General features: G+C 38.5%; 2 protein-coding genes across 2 annotated transcripts in view; one reads left to right on the forward strand and one right to left on the reverse strand.

Moving 5' to 3' along the window:
• Positions 1-4: 4 nt before the first annotated feature.
• CUNH2orf69 (chromosome unknown C2orf69 homolog) lies at positions 5-6,914 on the forward strand (the record flags this gene model as incomplete). The annotated part of the gene is made up of 2 exons (XM_004701524.2): positions 5-151; positions 4,454-6,914. Coding segments are annotated over 2 exons (975 nt in total), but the record flags the coding sequence as incomplete, so codon positions are not given.
• A 4,141-nt stretch (positions 6,915-11,055) lies between these two features.
• TYW5 (tRNA-yW synthesizing protein 5) overlaps positions 11,056-13,964 on the reverse strand; it is a 22,804-nt gene continuing 19,895 nt past the window's right edge. The window contains exon 8 of the mRNA XM_004701525.2: positions 11,056-12,127. Within this exon, the coding sequence (XP_004701582.1) occupies positions 11,871-12,127 (257 nt within the window). The 3' untranslated portion in view covers positions 11,056-11,870. The remainder of the gene's footprint in view (positions 12,128-13,964) is intronic.

Raw genomic sequence — 13,964 nt, forward strand, 5'->3', positions numbered from 1 at the left:
GCCGGGGGCCGACCCGCAGCGCTGCAACGAGCTGCTGTTGCTGGCGGCAGCCGGGGGGCCGGAGAGGCGGGGTCTCCCCGGGGACTGGACGAAGGAAAAGCTGCCACCGCCGTCCCAGCACCACGTCCTCTATTTCCCGGGGGATGTTCAGGTAACCCGGGGCCACCTCGGCACCCTGCTTCCGACCCCCGCGCCCTCGCTTTCCCGGCAAGGCTGGTGCCGACTTCCCCGCCGCGCCCAAACAACCCCCCCACGCGCGCCCCGGGGCGTCACCCCCACCCCCCCCCCCCCGAGCCCCTGGGGAAAGGCGGCCTTGGTGGGCTCTGGCCCCCAACGAGGCGGTGGGATTTGAGCCTTATTAGAAATGGGAAGGCGTAATGTACATTCATTTTGCAACCTGGTTTCTGAGTGTACTGAGGCTGGGACCGAGAGATAGGCTTTGGAATTGAGGCGCTGCAATCATTTTTTAAAGCAGCAAACAAGCGTGCAAGCCAGCAACAAAACCCTACCGAGATATATGGCATTCTTTCCTAACCCTGAAAGGACAGAGGAGGAAGAAAGGGGGTAGTAAATTGCTAGACATGTCAGGCTTTCTGTGCTCACCTAAAGTCTGTACTTTTGATTTTGTGGGTGACTTAATTTCATAGCTACAGGCAATACAGATGGCTATTTTGTTCCTCTGGTAGCTGGGTGTTAATCTAGAACTACACTGTGTAATAAAGGTAGTCATTAGCCAGATCTGACTATTTAAGTGGGGTAAAATGAAATAAAACTTAAAAATGTAATTCCCTTTCTCAGTTGGACTAGCCGCATGGCAAGTGCTCGTAGCCACAGGCTAAGCAGGGCAGTGGTTGGCATTTCCAGAGAACCTCACCACCAGCACAGAAGTTCCACTGACAGTGCCGGTCTGGAGAGGCAAAGTGAGAACAGGACTCGATATGTGTAAAATACATCATTTTGAAATGAATGGTTTTAAAATGATATGCTTAAAAACTTTATGCCTGAACTAAATAACGATTAACATACATATGTTAGTTTCTTTACCTTCAAAAAGATTGATTGGTCTCATTGGCTATCAATAACAGCTCTGAGGAAGAGTCAAAGAAGAAACCTAATTTACTTGCCCAGATTTGAGTGAACAGCAGACAGCATTACTTTTGAATTTATGGACCGGCTACTGTGCTTTTACTGATGACAGTATGATAACTAACATTTATTGAGCACCTACTGAGTGTTTTTAAAGTGTGTCAGCCAGGTGAGGTTTCAAAAGCGCTGCTCAGTACATTTGGAGTTTGACTCTCTTACATTCAGCATTATCCATCTACTTAGGCATACGCAACCTGAGATGCCATTAGCTCTTTGGACAATGATATACTGTTGATTTATGCAAAGTGTAAGTGCTCTAAAAACCTTAGGTCTTTTATAGACGAAATAGAGGCTGGCGCAGCATCTGTAGACGTCAAGGCCAAATTCCTTAGGCTTAAACCCTGATTCTGCAGTGTTTAGTTGTGAAATCTCTGTTGCTATTACCTTAGCTATAAAATGGGAATGGTAATTTATAGGATGTTTAGGATGATTAAATCTATGAATACTCAATGAACTATACAGCCCCTTAACTTCCTGATGACCATTTCTGATTGTTGTGAGTACCCCAGCACTCTGCACCCACTCTCAATCAGGTGGCTTTACATACTGCCTAATGTTGACACCTCACTACATTCGGATGGCAGGCTTGGACATCTTCCTGAATTTTAGACTCACCAATTGCATTTAGTAGACAGCTCAAACCTACAATTTCCAGATTGTTATTTCTAAGCCTACACTTCCTACACATCTTCATCCCAGCTACTGCCAGCCACCTTTTCAGGTGCTCAATTTAGAAATCTTAAAGTCATTCTTCACTTCTCCCTTTCACATATCATACCCAGTTTAGTAACAGGTTCAGTAGCTTCATATTTAAATGTTCCTAGAAGTGATCAGAACAATTAAAAAGTAAGTCAAATCACGTCACACTTGTGGCTCAAGCTTCTCCAGGGACATCCTGTGTCACTTCAAAGGAAAGCCAGCATCCTCTGTGGTTTTGAAGCTTGTTGCAATTTCTACCTTTATTCTGACTCAGTTACCTTTCTTTGTCATCTCTTGCTGTATTACTCCACCAAGCACACTGACCTCAAATGCTTTTCTTGCACCACGCACGGCAGTCTTCCTGTAGATACCTGCAGGATTCGTCACCTCACCTTTTCAAGTCTTTGCTTAAAAGGCACATTCTCAGGGAGGCCTTTTCTGACCATCTTATTAATAGATAGGCTTCTTATAACTATGCTCTTTTATCCATCTCACTTGTCTGTACTATATTATTTATTTAGTTTGGGTTTTGTCTGTCTTCACAGATACTTGTAAACCTACAACAACTAGTAGGCCCATTCTATACCTGCTACGAGAATCAAAGACAAAGGGTTATTAGGGTAATTTGACCTACTTGTCCAGAAATATTGAGACTAGGACCAGGGTTTCAGCTAGTTGGATCCCTGACAGCTGTGAGGACAACTACATTGGGTACAAACTGTACTGTGTTTGTACCAAAAGTGGGTCAGGGGGCATCTTCCCTTAGCATAAAGTGGATGTCTCAATTAGGAGGCTGGAACGAAACAGGATCTGGCCCCCAGGGTGGCCTGGGCAGCTCAGAAAGCCCAGGAGCAGAAGCTCTGGTCAGGGTATACCACCACAGTCATCTAGCTCATCTGTAGGAAAGCAGAATGTTTAAAGGATAGGTAAGAGCCTCTGCAGTGCAAAAGAATACATTACTATCCAGGCCACAACAGTAAGGTGAATGCTAAAAGTGCAACCTGAAAGAAGCCAGGCACAGAAGACTACATCCTATATGACTACAAGTGAATGGAATTCTACAAGAGTGGAGGAAAACAGATTGGTAGTTGGTTGCCTTGGGCTGGGAGCAGGGAGTGGTTAAGATGGTTTCCAACATCATGACGGAGGTGGTTATATAACTATACCATGTCAACAGTCATCAAATAGTGCCTTTTATTTTATGTATGTAACTACGCCTCCAAAAAAAGGTATAATGTTATGTCCTGTGGCTTTAAGCAGTAAGATATCTCAAAAGAATTGGAAAACACCTCGTGGTAGGTGCCAGCAAGTTGATTCCAACTCAGCCATTCCATGTGACAGAGTAGAACGGCCCCATAATCTTTGCAAGACAGATTGCCAGGGTTTTTTCCTGTTGAGCTGCTAGCTAATTTCAAACCCTTGCCCCTTTTGATTAGCAGTTGGATGCTTAATGTTTGCACCACCTGGGTTCTTTTTTTAAAAAAAATCCTGGTGACTGGAACACACACACACACACACACACACACACACACACACACACACACACACAGAGGTATCATACTTTCATCAACTTTTCTGAAATTCAGATAACAAGCCAAGTATAGAATTTTAAACACATTCACTAAAAGGAACATTGGGAAAGTAATGATGATTTGCCAAACTCAAGCTCACTGCCACCGAGTCAGTGTTGACTCATAGCCACCGGAGTCAGTGTTGACTCATAGCCACCGCCGTGGGTTTCCAGGACTGTAACTATTTACAGGAGTAGAAAGCCTAGTCTTCCTCCTGAACCGTGCCTAGGATGAGCCCGTGGGATGTAGTGGGTACGCTTTGCGCTGTGATCCACATAGTAGTTAGTTTTGAAACGACCAGCAGCTCCACAGGAACTTACATTATTAAATCCCATATTTGGGACTATAACAATATAAGTATAGGTAACATTTGTAAAGACATATGCAAAGATGTGTACAAAGACATTCTGTAATGTTAATTATCACACTGTTTGTTCCACTGAAATCAAGCATAGTCTTCAGGCTGCTAGAGTTATCCAAAGAGGGAGAGCTGCAGAATGACCATTGGTGGGGAAATAGTTTAGAATCCTGTGTTGTTCAAAAGTGTGCCTACTAACCAAATTTATGTTTTCTGTTAATGTGTTTAGAAAATTGATCATGTTTACTAAGATATATGTCTTCTAAAAGTCTCTTGCTAGTCACCGTGTATTGTAACCCTAAATGAACTTGAGGCGTAAACTGAGAACATTATTTGTTCAAATTCTTATAAACAGAATCAGTGATAGAAGTAGTTTTCCATTTCTAGTATACTGGCCATAAGGAGGTGCTGGTGGAGGTGTTGGGCTGCTAACCACAAAATCAGCAGTTCAAACCCACCAGCTGCTCCTTGGGTGAACAATAAGGATTTAGTCTGGGAGCCCTCGGTCGGGGTGCTGTGAGTTGGAGTGAACCCATGGCAGTGGGTTTGTGTTTGGTTTTGTACTGATCGTAGGTCATTATATCTGAACTTCTTCCACAATTACAATGAGAAACTATTTTGTGGAAATAAGTTTATGTAAATGTGTACTCATGCTTATTTTACATTTCTTGCCTTTCAGAATTATCATGATATCATGACTCATCACCCTGAGAATTACCAGTGGGAACACTGGAGTCTAGAAAATGTCGCCACCATTCTAGCCCACCGGTTCCCCGGCAGTTATATTTGGGTGATAAAGTGCTCCAGGATGCATTTGCATAAATTCAGCTGCTACGACAATTTTGTAAAGAGCAACATGTTTGGTGCCCCAGAACACAATACAGACTTCGGAGCTTTTAAGCACCTTCGTATGTTACTAGATAATGCTTTTAATTTAACTCAAAACAATCTGCTGTCAAAGAAGAACGTGAATGTTTTGAATAAGGATTCCAAATCAACCAATTGTAGCTCCACTTCTTCTCACACTACTAATGGTTGCCAGGGAGAAAAGGAGAGGACCTGTGAAAATGCCGCGGAGTCTGCCATGAGCTTTTATCCACCGTCACTGGACGATGCATCTTTCACTTTGATTGGATTCAGTAAAGGGTGTGTCGTTTTGAATCAGCTGCTTTTTGAATTGAAAGAAGCCAGGAAAGACGAGAGCACAGACGCCTTCATCAAAAGCATAAGGACAATGTACTGGCTGGACGGTGGCCATTCTGGAGGAAGTAATACTTGGGTTACGTATCCAGAGGTCTTGAAAGAATTTGCACAAACAGAGATTATTGTTCACACCCATGTAACACCATACCAAGTACATGATCCAATGAGATCGTGGATTGGAAAGGAGCACAAGAAATTTGTTCAGCTACTTGGTGAGCTTGGCATGCAGGTAACTAACCAAATTCATTTTGCAAAGGAAGCGCCTTCCATAGACAATCACTTCAGGGTTCATGAAGTATTTTGAGATCCAAGAAGATTAATCCACTTGTTCAGTGCAATAGCATAAGCACTTCGTTAAAAAATTCACATAACAAGATGCAAATTAAACGATCAGTTTGGAAGAGGGAGAACACATTCCTAACAAGAGTGCAACGTGCAGTAGTTGTTTTCTTTGGTTTACATGTGAAGTTTTTAACGTGGACTGTCAGAATTACAGTTACTTTGAAACCTAAGACAGTGGCTTGTGATCATCCTATGAGGAAATAAAAGATCTGTAAAAGTGAAAGTTATAGTCTATAAAAGGCACTAAAATTATTAGTTAATAGTTAATTTTGGGTCATGTGTAATGTTTTACACTAATTTTAGTGACAGTTATTTTGGCATCCAAAACTTTTAAGTGGAAAAACTAAATTTTTCTTCAAACTAAACAAAGACACACAAATGTTTTTTCATGATTTTGAAATAACCACCCTGCTTTTTTTTGTAAACTACTGGACTTACTCTGTAACATGTCGATAAGTGTATTTTTCTCCAGAGTTGAAATATTTGTTTCCAAATATAAGCCAAGAATGCAGTGGTATAAAAGTTTATTTTAAAAAACATATTACACTTAAGTGCTGTGGCTTAATTTTTAATTGAGAACTTTTCTATAACATTTTTTGGGGTACTGTAAATTTTGGACAACTGGTTTAAATTGAGCATAATATGTATAATGTGTCAAAATATACTACAAAGCAGACTTCAAATCTCAGTTTTGAAAGATATCAACTTAGGTAAAATAAATATATAATGCTTCATTTGAAGATTCCACAGATCTAAATCAGTGCTTCTCCAGAAGCGTGATTTTGTTTGCCAGAAAACAACAGTTCTCTTTGGCCAAAATGCAGAATTACATGGCTGTTAAGAAAAGTTCCATGGGAAAGTTTGAAGACACAAATGGCTTACTTAGTTTGGGCTCAGAAACGGAATTTTCTTAATACTGCTACCTAATTTGGGTGAAGTGTCCTTCTGCCCATTTGTTGTTTTGTTTTTCTTACTTAGAGAAGTACATTTTGAGAGATCAAGGTCGAATGTCAGCCAACTTTGAAACATAGCTGTACAATTTTAATAAAAGGAGAGGTGTAATGTTCTGCAAGTCATGAAATAAACTGGGAAATAACATGCAGCTTTAGCACTGAACATGACACCGAAGTATAATGAAATAGATAGGAAAGTATTTTGTGCTTTCTTCCCAGAATTACATTTTAATGACTATAATTATATTCCCAATAGTCAAACTATCTTACCAAATGCTTTTTAAAAGTTTTTGTTTAACTTAATTCTACAAACTATAGAACAGTATCTCTAAATGTTTTGTTTCCACAAAGTAATTTTGTATTTCTTCAGATTCTTTAAATACCTGCAGTTTCTTTTGAGACCAAAAATTTCTATCAATAAAGCAGGTCAGCCTGATTTCTAGCCTTTTACATACTACAGTGCCTTTAAGCACCATAAGTGATAGGGTGGCTGTTTTCAATGTTTAATACGTGGTTAAATTCACATTATCTAACATAAAAATAGCTGAGTTTCTGATGCTCTGGCGCAGTGCTTCTTGACCCTTTCATACAGTTCCTCGTGTGGTGGTGACCCCCAGGCATACAATGATTTTTGTTGCTGCATCATAACTAATTTTGCTGCCGTTATGAATTGGCCAAACCCTGTGAAAGGGTCGTTTGACCCCCAAAGGGGTTGCAACCCACAGGTTGAGAACCGCTGCTCTGGAAGGAGGAAAGAAGTTGATTAACTAAAATGATAAAAGTAGGATTTTTAGCAGAAATATAGGCTTAAAATCTGAGACATTTAAAAATCGTGAGTTCTTCAGCTGTCTGCTGTCATGTGCCTGCTTAACTAGACTGATTCTGTTCTGTGACTACTAGGAACAACTCAACAAGGCCCCTGGAACTGCCATCCCATCAGAGACAGTGCTGGAAAGTAAAAATATATTGTTGAATTAAAATATATTCAAGTTGACTCATGATCAGATATTTTGTTTTATACCTCATATCTGTTCTCCATATTTGTTTGAAACTGTTTTGTAAATGTTTTGAATTGTATCTTTGTTGTGAGTCAATTGAGAATTAGTCATACAAATTATGTGAAAGTTGTAACCACCACAGCATGAATGTACCATCTTATTAAAATTAATAATCTGCAGAAGTCTGTTTGGGTGTGATTTATCTTAAAGTTCAGGTATTTCAAAGGAAGCTATTTTCCTCACTTTGCCAATTTGGGTTTATATATGTAGAAGCTTTAAAAATTCATGGAAAAATGGAATGAAGAATAATAGAATTTTCCCACAAACTCTTTTGAAGCCCCTTCATACGTGATTTTATTCCAGATGAGCAGCTTTGGACCCTTCCTGTAAAAGCACATCTCTCCTAGTGGGATTTCATACAGAAGAAGACATCTCACATTCTTTTCTGGACTAGTAATTTCAGGTGTCTAAAATTTGGGCACCTTACGGCGCCCAGGTGGTGGTGTCAGGTAAGCTGCTCCGTGGGAGCAGGGTGATGCGATCTGTTTCCACGGAGGCTGCTGTGGTTGTTGGAATTGACCCGATGGCAGTGGTGGCAGTCTTTAGTAGACTTGGTTAGAATATGAATATGAAATCTATTTTTCATTATCTAGCACAATATTCCCCAAAGTGGGCGACATCTCTCCCCAGGGGGCATTAGAATGACCAGGGTGTGGGGGAGAAACCTGCAAAAGCAGATAACCACATTTTATCCTGGATTTTGAGCCTAGAATACAAAAGTTTTTAATTGCCAGGGAGGCACTGGGCAATTTTTTTTTCCTGGAAAGGGGGCAGTAGGCCAAATAAGTTGGGGAAACTGATCTATTGTCTAAGTACTCACCAAGAGCACATAGCACTTGATTGAGCACTTGATATAATAAACTAGGGCTTAAGTGGTAAAATGGGAAACCAAAGTTAGAGTTGTGATAAGCTTAAAGGCCTCTCAAGAGTCGATGGGATGGCAGTGGCTTGGTTTTGGGGGGCATTAGGAGAAAAATACACATTAGAGGATAAGACGTGGCTATTAGGTGCTATAGAGTTGATCCTGACTAACTCATTGGTGACCCTACAGAGAACTACCAGTAGGGTTTCCTCGCTGGAATCTTTATGGGGCAGGTAGCCTGTCTATCTGTTAAGCCTCTGATGGGTTCAACCTCAGGCCTTTCAATTGACAGCCAAGTACCAGCTGGAAAAATCTATAAATTCAAATCTACAAAAGCAGAGAAACCCAACAGCCCTCTTACTGGTGGAGAGAGAGGCAGAGTTGTTAGGATGGTCAGACCTTTTCATATGCCACTTCACCTAAAAGAGAAAAAGCACTTCAGATGCATTTTGAGACTCAATGGTCATGATTATTTGTTCACACTGTAGGATAGTGTGATACCACTATTCCAAATCCATCCAGGCATGCATTCCACCTCCTGCACTTTTTTCTTGACTCAGGTTCAGCTTCAATGTCTACTGGTAAATTTGGATGAAAGAAAAACATTTCAAGTTCATATAGTTGCTGAAAAAGGTCAAAAAGTTATGAAATAAGCCTCGTTAACTGTTCCTTTTGTATTGATAGTGCATGAAAGTGAACTTGAAATCGCTAAATAAATACAATTCTAATGCAGTGGTGTACCTAGACAAATTATACTTTACACATAATGTTTTTGAAGTATATGTACAGGAGCGAAAAAGAAAATGCAAAATTAGTTTCCAGTTTGCCTGGAGACCATTCATTCTCTCAGAGGCAACTGCTACCCATTACCACTAGTTTGTGTGGGGTTGTAGTAATGATCTTATGCATATAAAATGTTTATATGTAATTACAGCTTTATCTAACAAACAGCAGCAGTTTCACACCTGTTACCTAATTGCCTTGTATAACTTCAATGCCAGTCCAAGAACTCCAATATTTACGTTGTATTCCATTTTATATTACTCTGCTGTCTCCCTATTCATGTTTTACTTTAAAATTTAAATCCTTGTTTTAAGCAGCAAGCTATGCAGTGAGCCATTTTGTTGTAAAGTCTTAAGTTTTTTTCTTTGTGCATCAAGTCAAACCCCCCCACATTCTGTAGCGAGAAAAACCACATTTTCACTCTGAAATATTTGAATTGTGTTGCACATAAAGGCAACTGAATTTTAATCTGGTTATGACAATGGGTCCCAGTTTCTCCTGCCCAGCGGTGTGAGCCTGAACAGTGATTGAAGCAGTGTGGGGTGATGATATCTAAGATCCCTTCCAGCAGTAAAATTCTAATTTAGGATTACTGAGAAGTTGCAGCTAATGCATGCTATATGTCTTGTTCTTTAACAAAGATCTCAATTGTATTTTAAATAAACAGATCCTAACATTAAGTGCCACCAGAAACTTTGGTATTAGAGAGGAGGTTATGCATTGGACTGCTAACGTCAAGGTTTGTAGTTCAAAACCGCTATCCACTCCCAGGGAGAAAATTGAGGATTTCTAATCCCATAAGCAGTTAAACAGTCTCAGGAACCCAAAGGGGCAGTTCTACCCTGTCCTACAGGGTTGCTATGAGTCAGAATTGACTCAATGGCAGTGAATTTGGTTTTTTGTTGTTTTGGTTTAACATTCAATACTATGATCAGGGCTCATCTTTACCTTTCCAAGAGTTTAATATATTGCAACATGCTCCACCAGAAGGCTCTTAGAAATGATACATAGAATTGAAATGGAAAAACTAGCACTAGCCATGACTATGGGCCTGTCCTTCAACTACTGTCCTGCATTCTCAAAACTTGTGTCAGCTCTGTTTTAATAGAAAGTCTCAGATCTTTTAATTTGCCCAAGGTCACAGTCTGCTCCATCAAAGATGAATTAACATGAGTATTTGGTGGGAAGAGTAAGTTTTACTTCCAAGTTTCCTATTGGATTTTAGGTATACACATATATTTTGCAGATTCTTTAACTGTTCTTGTTGTTTTAAAAACCAAGGAAGGCTAAATATATACTCGGCAAAGTCATGAAGTTCCCCCAAGCTCGTCCTCTCTCCCTCAACCTACCACCCCCACCTTCTCCCTGTTCCACCCTCATCCCTGGTTTCAATATACTTTTCCTAAAAGAAAATCAATCATTAATGAAGCTCATTGCAGTCCAAGAAATAAGCCAAGACCAAAATCTAATACTAGACTTATTCAAACAATTGTCTTTTTATATTTTTGTTGGCCTAAATAACTTCAATTTCTCTTCCCAAAGACACGAAATTCAGAATGATTTTTTACTATTTCCTTAGCTTACAATTTTAATTTGCTTTTTGCATATGAAATTCAACTCTATACAAGATATGAATAGATGGATTATCTTCAATAGAGAAAATGTTTTTCCCAAATTAAAATACTCTAAATTCATATACTCTGATATGGCTTCACATGGGTACATTTGTCCTCAAAGTTATTTGGGCTTTCTTCAGTGACCTTACAGTGTAATCACCAATGGCCAAAGAAGGGTACATCCACATACAAAGATCATTATCTTTCAATGAAAATATTAGGGTCTCATAGTTTTTTTTTTTTCTTCTTTTAAAAAGGGAACAGGTGAAAGTTTTTAGTGGGGACATTTTCATCCAGCTAAATTAGGTCTAAAAACTGGATTTGTTTCTAGTGTTCAACTATTACAGAAAGGGAGAAGCCGAGGCAAGAGAAACCAGGGCCAGATTAAACATCTGAACAAGTCACAAAATAGTCCAAAAGACCAGCTTTTTGTTAGGATTATGCAACCAAACTATGAGGTCTATTATTAAATACATACACCTATACAAAATCCCAAACATACAAGTTTGGGGTTTAGGCACCTATATGGTTTAAAATGTTCATCAAACGATTCAGTCTATTCTAAGAAAATGTACGATTGTTGCTTATCATAACCCTGATTTTGAAATATATACTTTCTGTTCCAAAATACGCCTCCCGTGCCTTGATGGAAGACAATTCAATCCTGGCCCTACTAAAGCTGACTGCCCCAAGTGCTGACTCCATGTTCTTCACAGTCACTGACAGGGATGAACAGATCTAAGCTCTTTAGACCACTGAGACCTCAGACTTTGCTAAAGAATCCTGGGAAAGCTTTGTCAGACTACGTGAGGGCTCCTGGCATCCAGCCTGGCTCTTCCGCTGCATGGAAATGAAGTCGCACATGGCCCCAGCAGCTACTGGCAGAGATCCCATAATCACGAGGGTAGCCAGCCTGAGGATAATGCTAATGCTGTGGTTGAGAAGAGAAAAACAAAATGAAAACCCTAGATTCTTGGTGACATCATCGGATCACTGGATCAGAAACACTGAAGCCTCTTCTACCAGAAGACTTCATGTATTTCAACCCAATAGTTTGTTACTGTTTAAATAATGTTGGATTGTCCCCCCAAATTACAAAGTGGTACCAGGACAGCAATCTTTCAACTATCATAATCTGAATCAACTAGAACCACACAAACACGCCTTCATACTATTTATAAATCTGAAATTGGGTTATCCTATTTTAATAGAATGTGAAAAGCAACTTTTTAATATTTGAGTTTTATTAAAAAGTTTACATCCATCAGTACAGCCTTATTTACTCAAAGTTCTTGCTATAGGCCTTGTCTTGAATGTGTAAAACCATTCGACGTGCATAGAAGTCTCTGTATTCCTCTGGTAATTCACCCAGTGTTTTTAAAGCTCTGTCCAAAATCTGTGCCGCTCTGGACGCCGCTACCAGATCTTTGTTTCCGTAGGTGTCTGTCTTATCATAGCACTCAGAAGGAAGGTGCTTCCAAAAAACATTCACTCCCACTCCAAACTCTTCTGAAATGATGTTATGGAACCATAAAGCTGCAGAACGTGTTTTAAAAAACAAGTTAAAAATAAAACCTAGTTAAAAAAAAAGATACCAACCCCAAAATGTCAGTGAAATATCACGAATTACATATAGCCAATGTAAGAACTCATTCCTGTAACTAGATCATTTCATTAGCACACTCCCAACTTTAACAGAAGCATTTTCATTCTAACTTTTGTGAATTGCCAACCAATTTAAAGTGTCAATAACACAACCCTTACTTTTAAAACCTTTAGAACTAGCTCCCCCTCCCCTTTTAAGGCATAATAAAGTTGTATTTGTTTTGTACTTCTCTCATTTGGGGCTGTGGTTTGTGTTACTTGTTTACACTTCCTGAGTAATGCAGCCACATCAAAGTAGTACATTTTTTGTATACAGAACATTTCAATTATTTGAGGGGAATCTTTGGCCTTTTCTGATTCAGTACAGTAATCTTGTACTTTTGTTTCCAAAGACTTCCTGTTCAAGTACAATTTGGTTCTCGAACTTGCTTAAATCTGTATCCACTGTAGCCTCCTCAGTTTCATATTTCTGATGCCAGTATAATGATTTTTATTTCTTCGAGCTCCTTTACAGTAAACTATAGAACCTAAAGGAAATACTTTGTGGTGGAAGGAGTTGGTGAACTTTATTCTACTATATAGCTAATTAGATTATTTAGTCCCACTAGCGAGTTTATTTTTAAATGAATCTAAAACAAGAAATCTTTGTGGTGTTTTTTTTTAAATAAAAAGTTCCTATACATGCTCTAAGAATACTAAACTGACATTACAATTTAACAAAGATAACACATTAACATTAGAAAATGTTCAATCTCAAGTGGAGACAGGAAGAATAAGACGCTAAACTTTAGGCACAAATTCATTCTAAGATGTTCTAGGAAACAAAAGCTTAAAATAGTTTTATTTGCCCAACTAGTTTTCAAACATGCTTTTAATCTTACTGACTTAAAAGTTTTCATTAAAAATTTCAATATAAAAAGGCAGCCATATTATTAAATGTAAATCCAAACCTAGAGCTTGTTATACAAATGCTCAGTATTTTCCAACATTATATACAAAATAAGGGAAAACTGCACACCTTCCAAGATATAAACTCCAAAATTTTAAAAATTAAAACTATTTTAAATGGCAATGCCACTTAAAAATTAATATGCTGGTTATTTTCAGTGAATTTAAGAATTAGAAGTCAAGGTATCATGTCTCTATAGACAAGTAAAGGATTTTGTATCTGGTCCTTTGGGAAATACAAACAGTAATAAAGCCTGGTTTCATGTCCTCAAAATTTATAATCTAGCCCAACTGTTATAATTTTATTTTTAAAGTCTACTTTCTAATTTGCCTACATAATAAAAAGAGGTATTAATGATTATGAATATATATAGATAATGAAAATACAAGACAAAAAAATGTGAGACAATTGCTTTATCTTTAATTCTACTCTTACATGAATTTAAGTTCCCCAATACAACTATAAAAAGAAATTTTTTCTAAGTTCTAATTTTTCATATTTATTTATTTACATAAAGAAGAATGTGTACTCCATGAAAATATGCATTATGCCTACTTAACTCGCATCTTTTTAATTATTATTTATTTTTTATCATTTTATTGGGGGCTCATACAACTTTTATCACAATCTTAATGTATATCTTTAATCTTAGGTATGATTTCTATAATTCAGGCAGGTACTCACTTTTAAATATGAATAACAGATATCACTGATTAGTAACATCATGAAAATTTTTGAGGTTTTCAAACTAACATTTGTTGCACAAGAAATGTAGGTGCCACTGGTGGTGCAGTGTTCGTGTGTGCGTGCGTGTGTGTG

This window comes from Echinops telfairi, unplaced genomic scaffold (genome assembly GCF_000313985.2).
Source record: "Echinops telfairi isolate 266 unplaced genomic scaffold, ASM31398v2 ScPeMD7_3;HRSCAF=10, whole genome shotgun sequence".
NCBI classification, from domain to species: domain Eukaryota; kingdom Metazoa; phylum Chordata; class Mammalia; order Afrosoricida; family Tenrecidae; genus Echinops; species Echinops telfairi.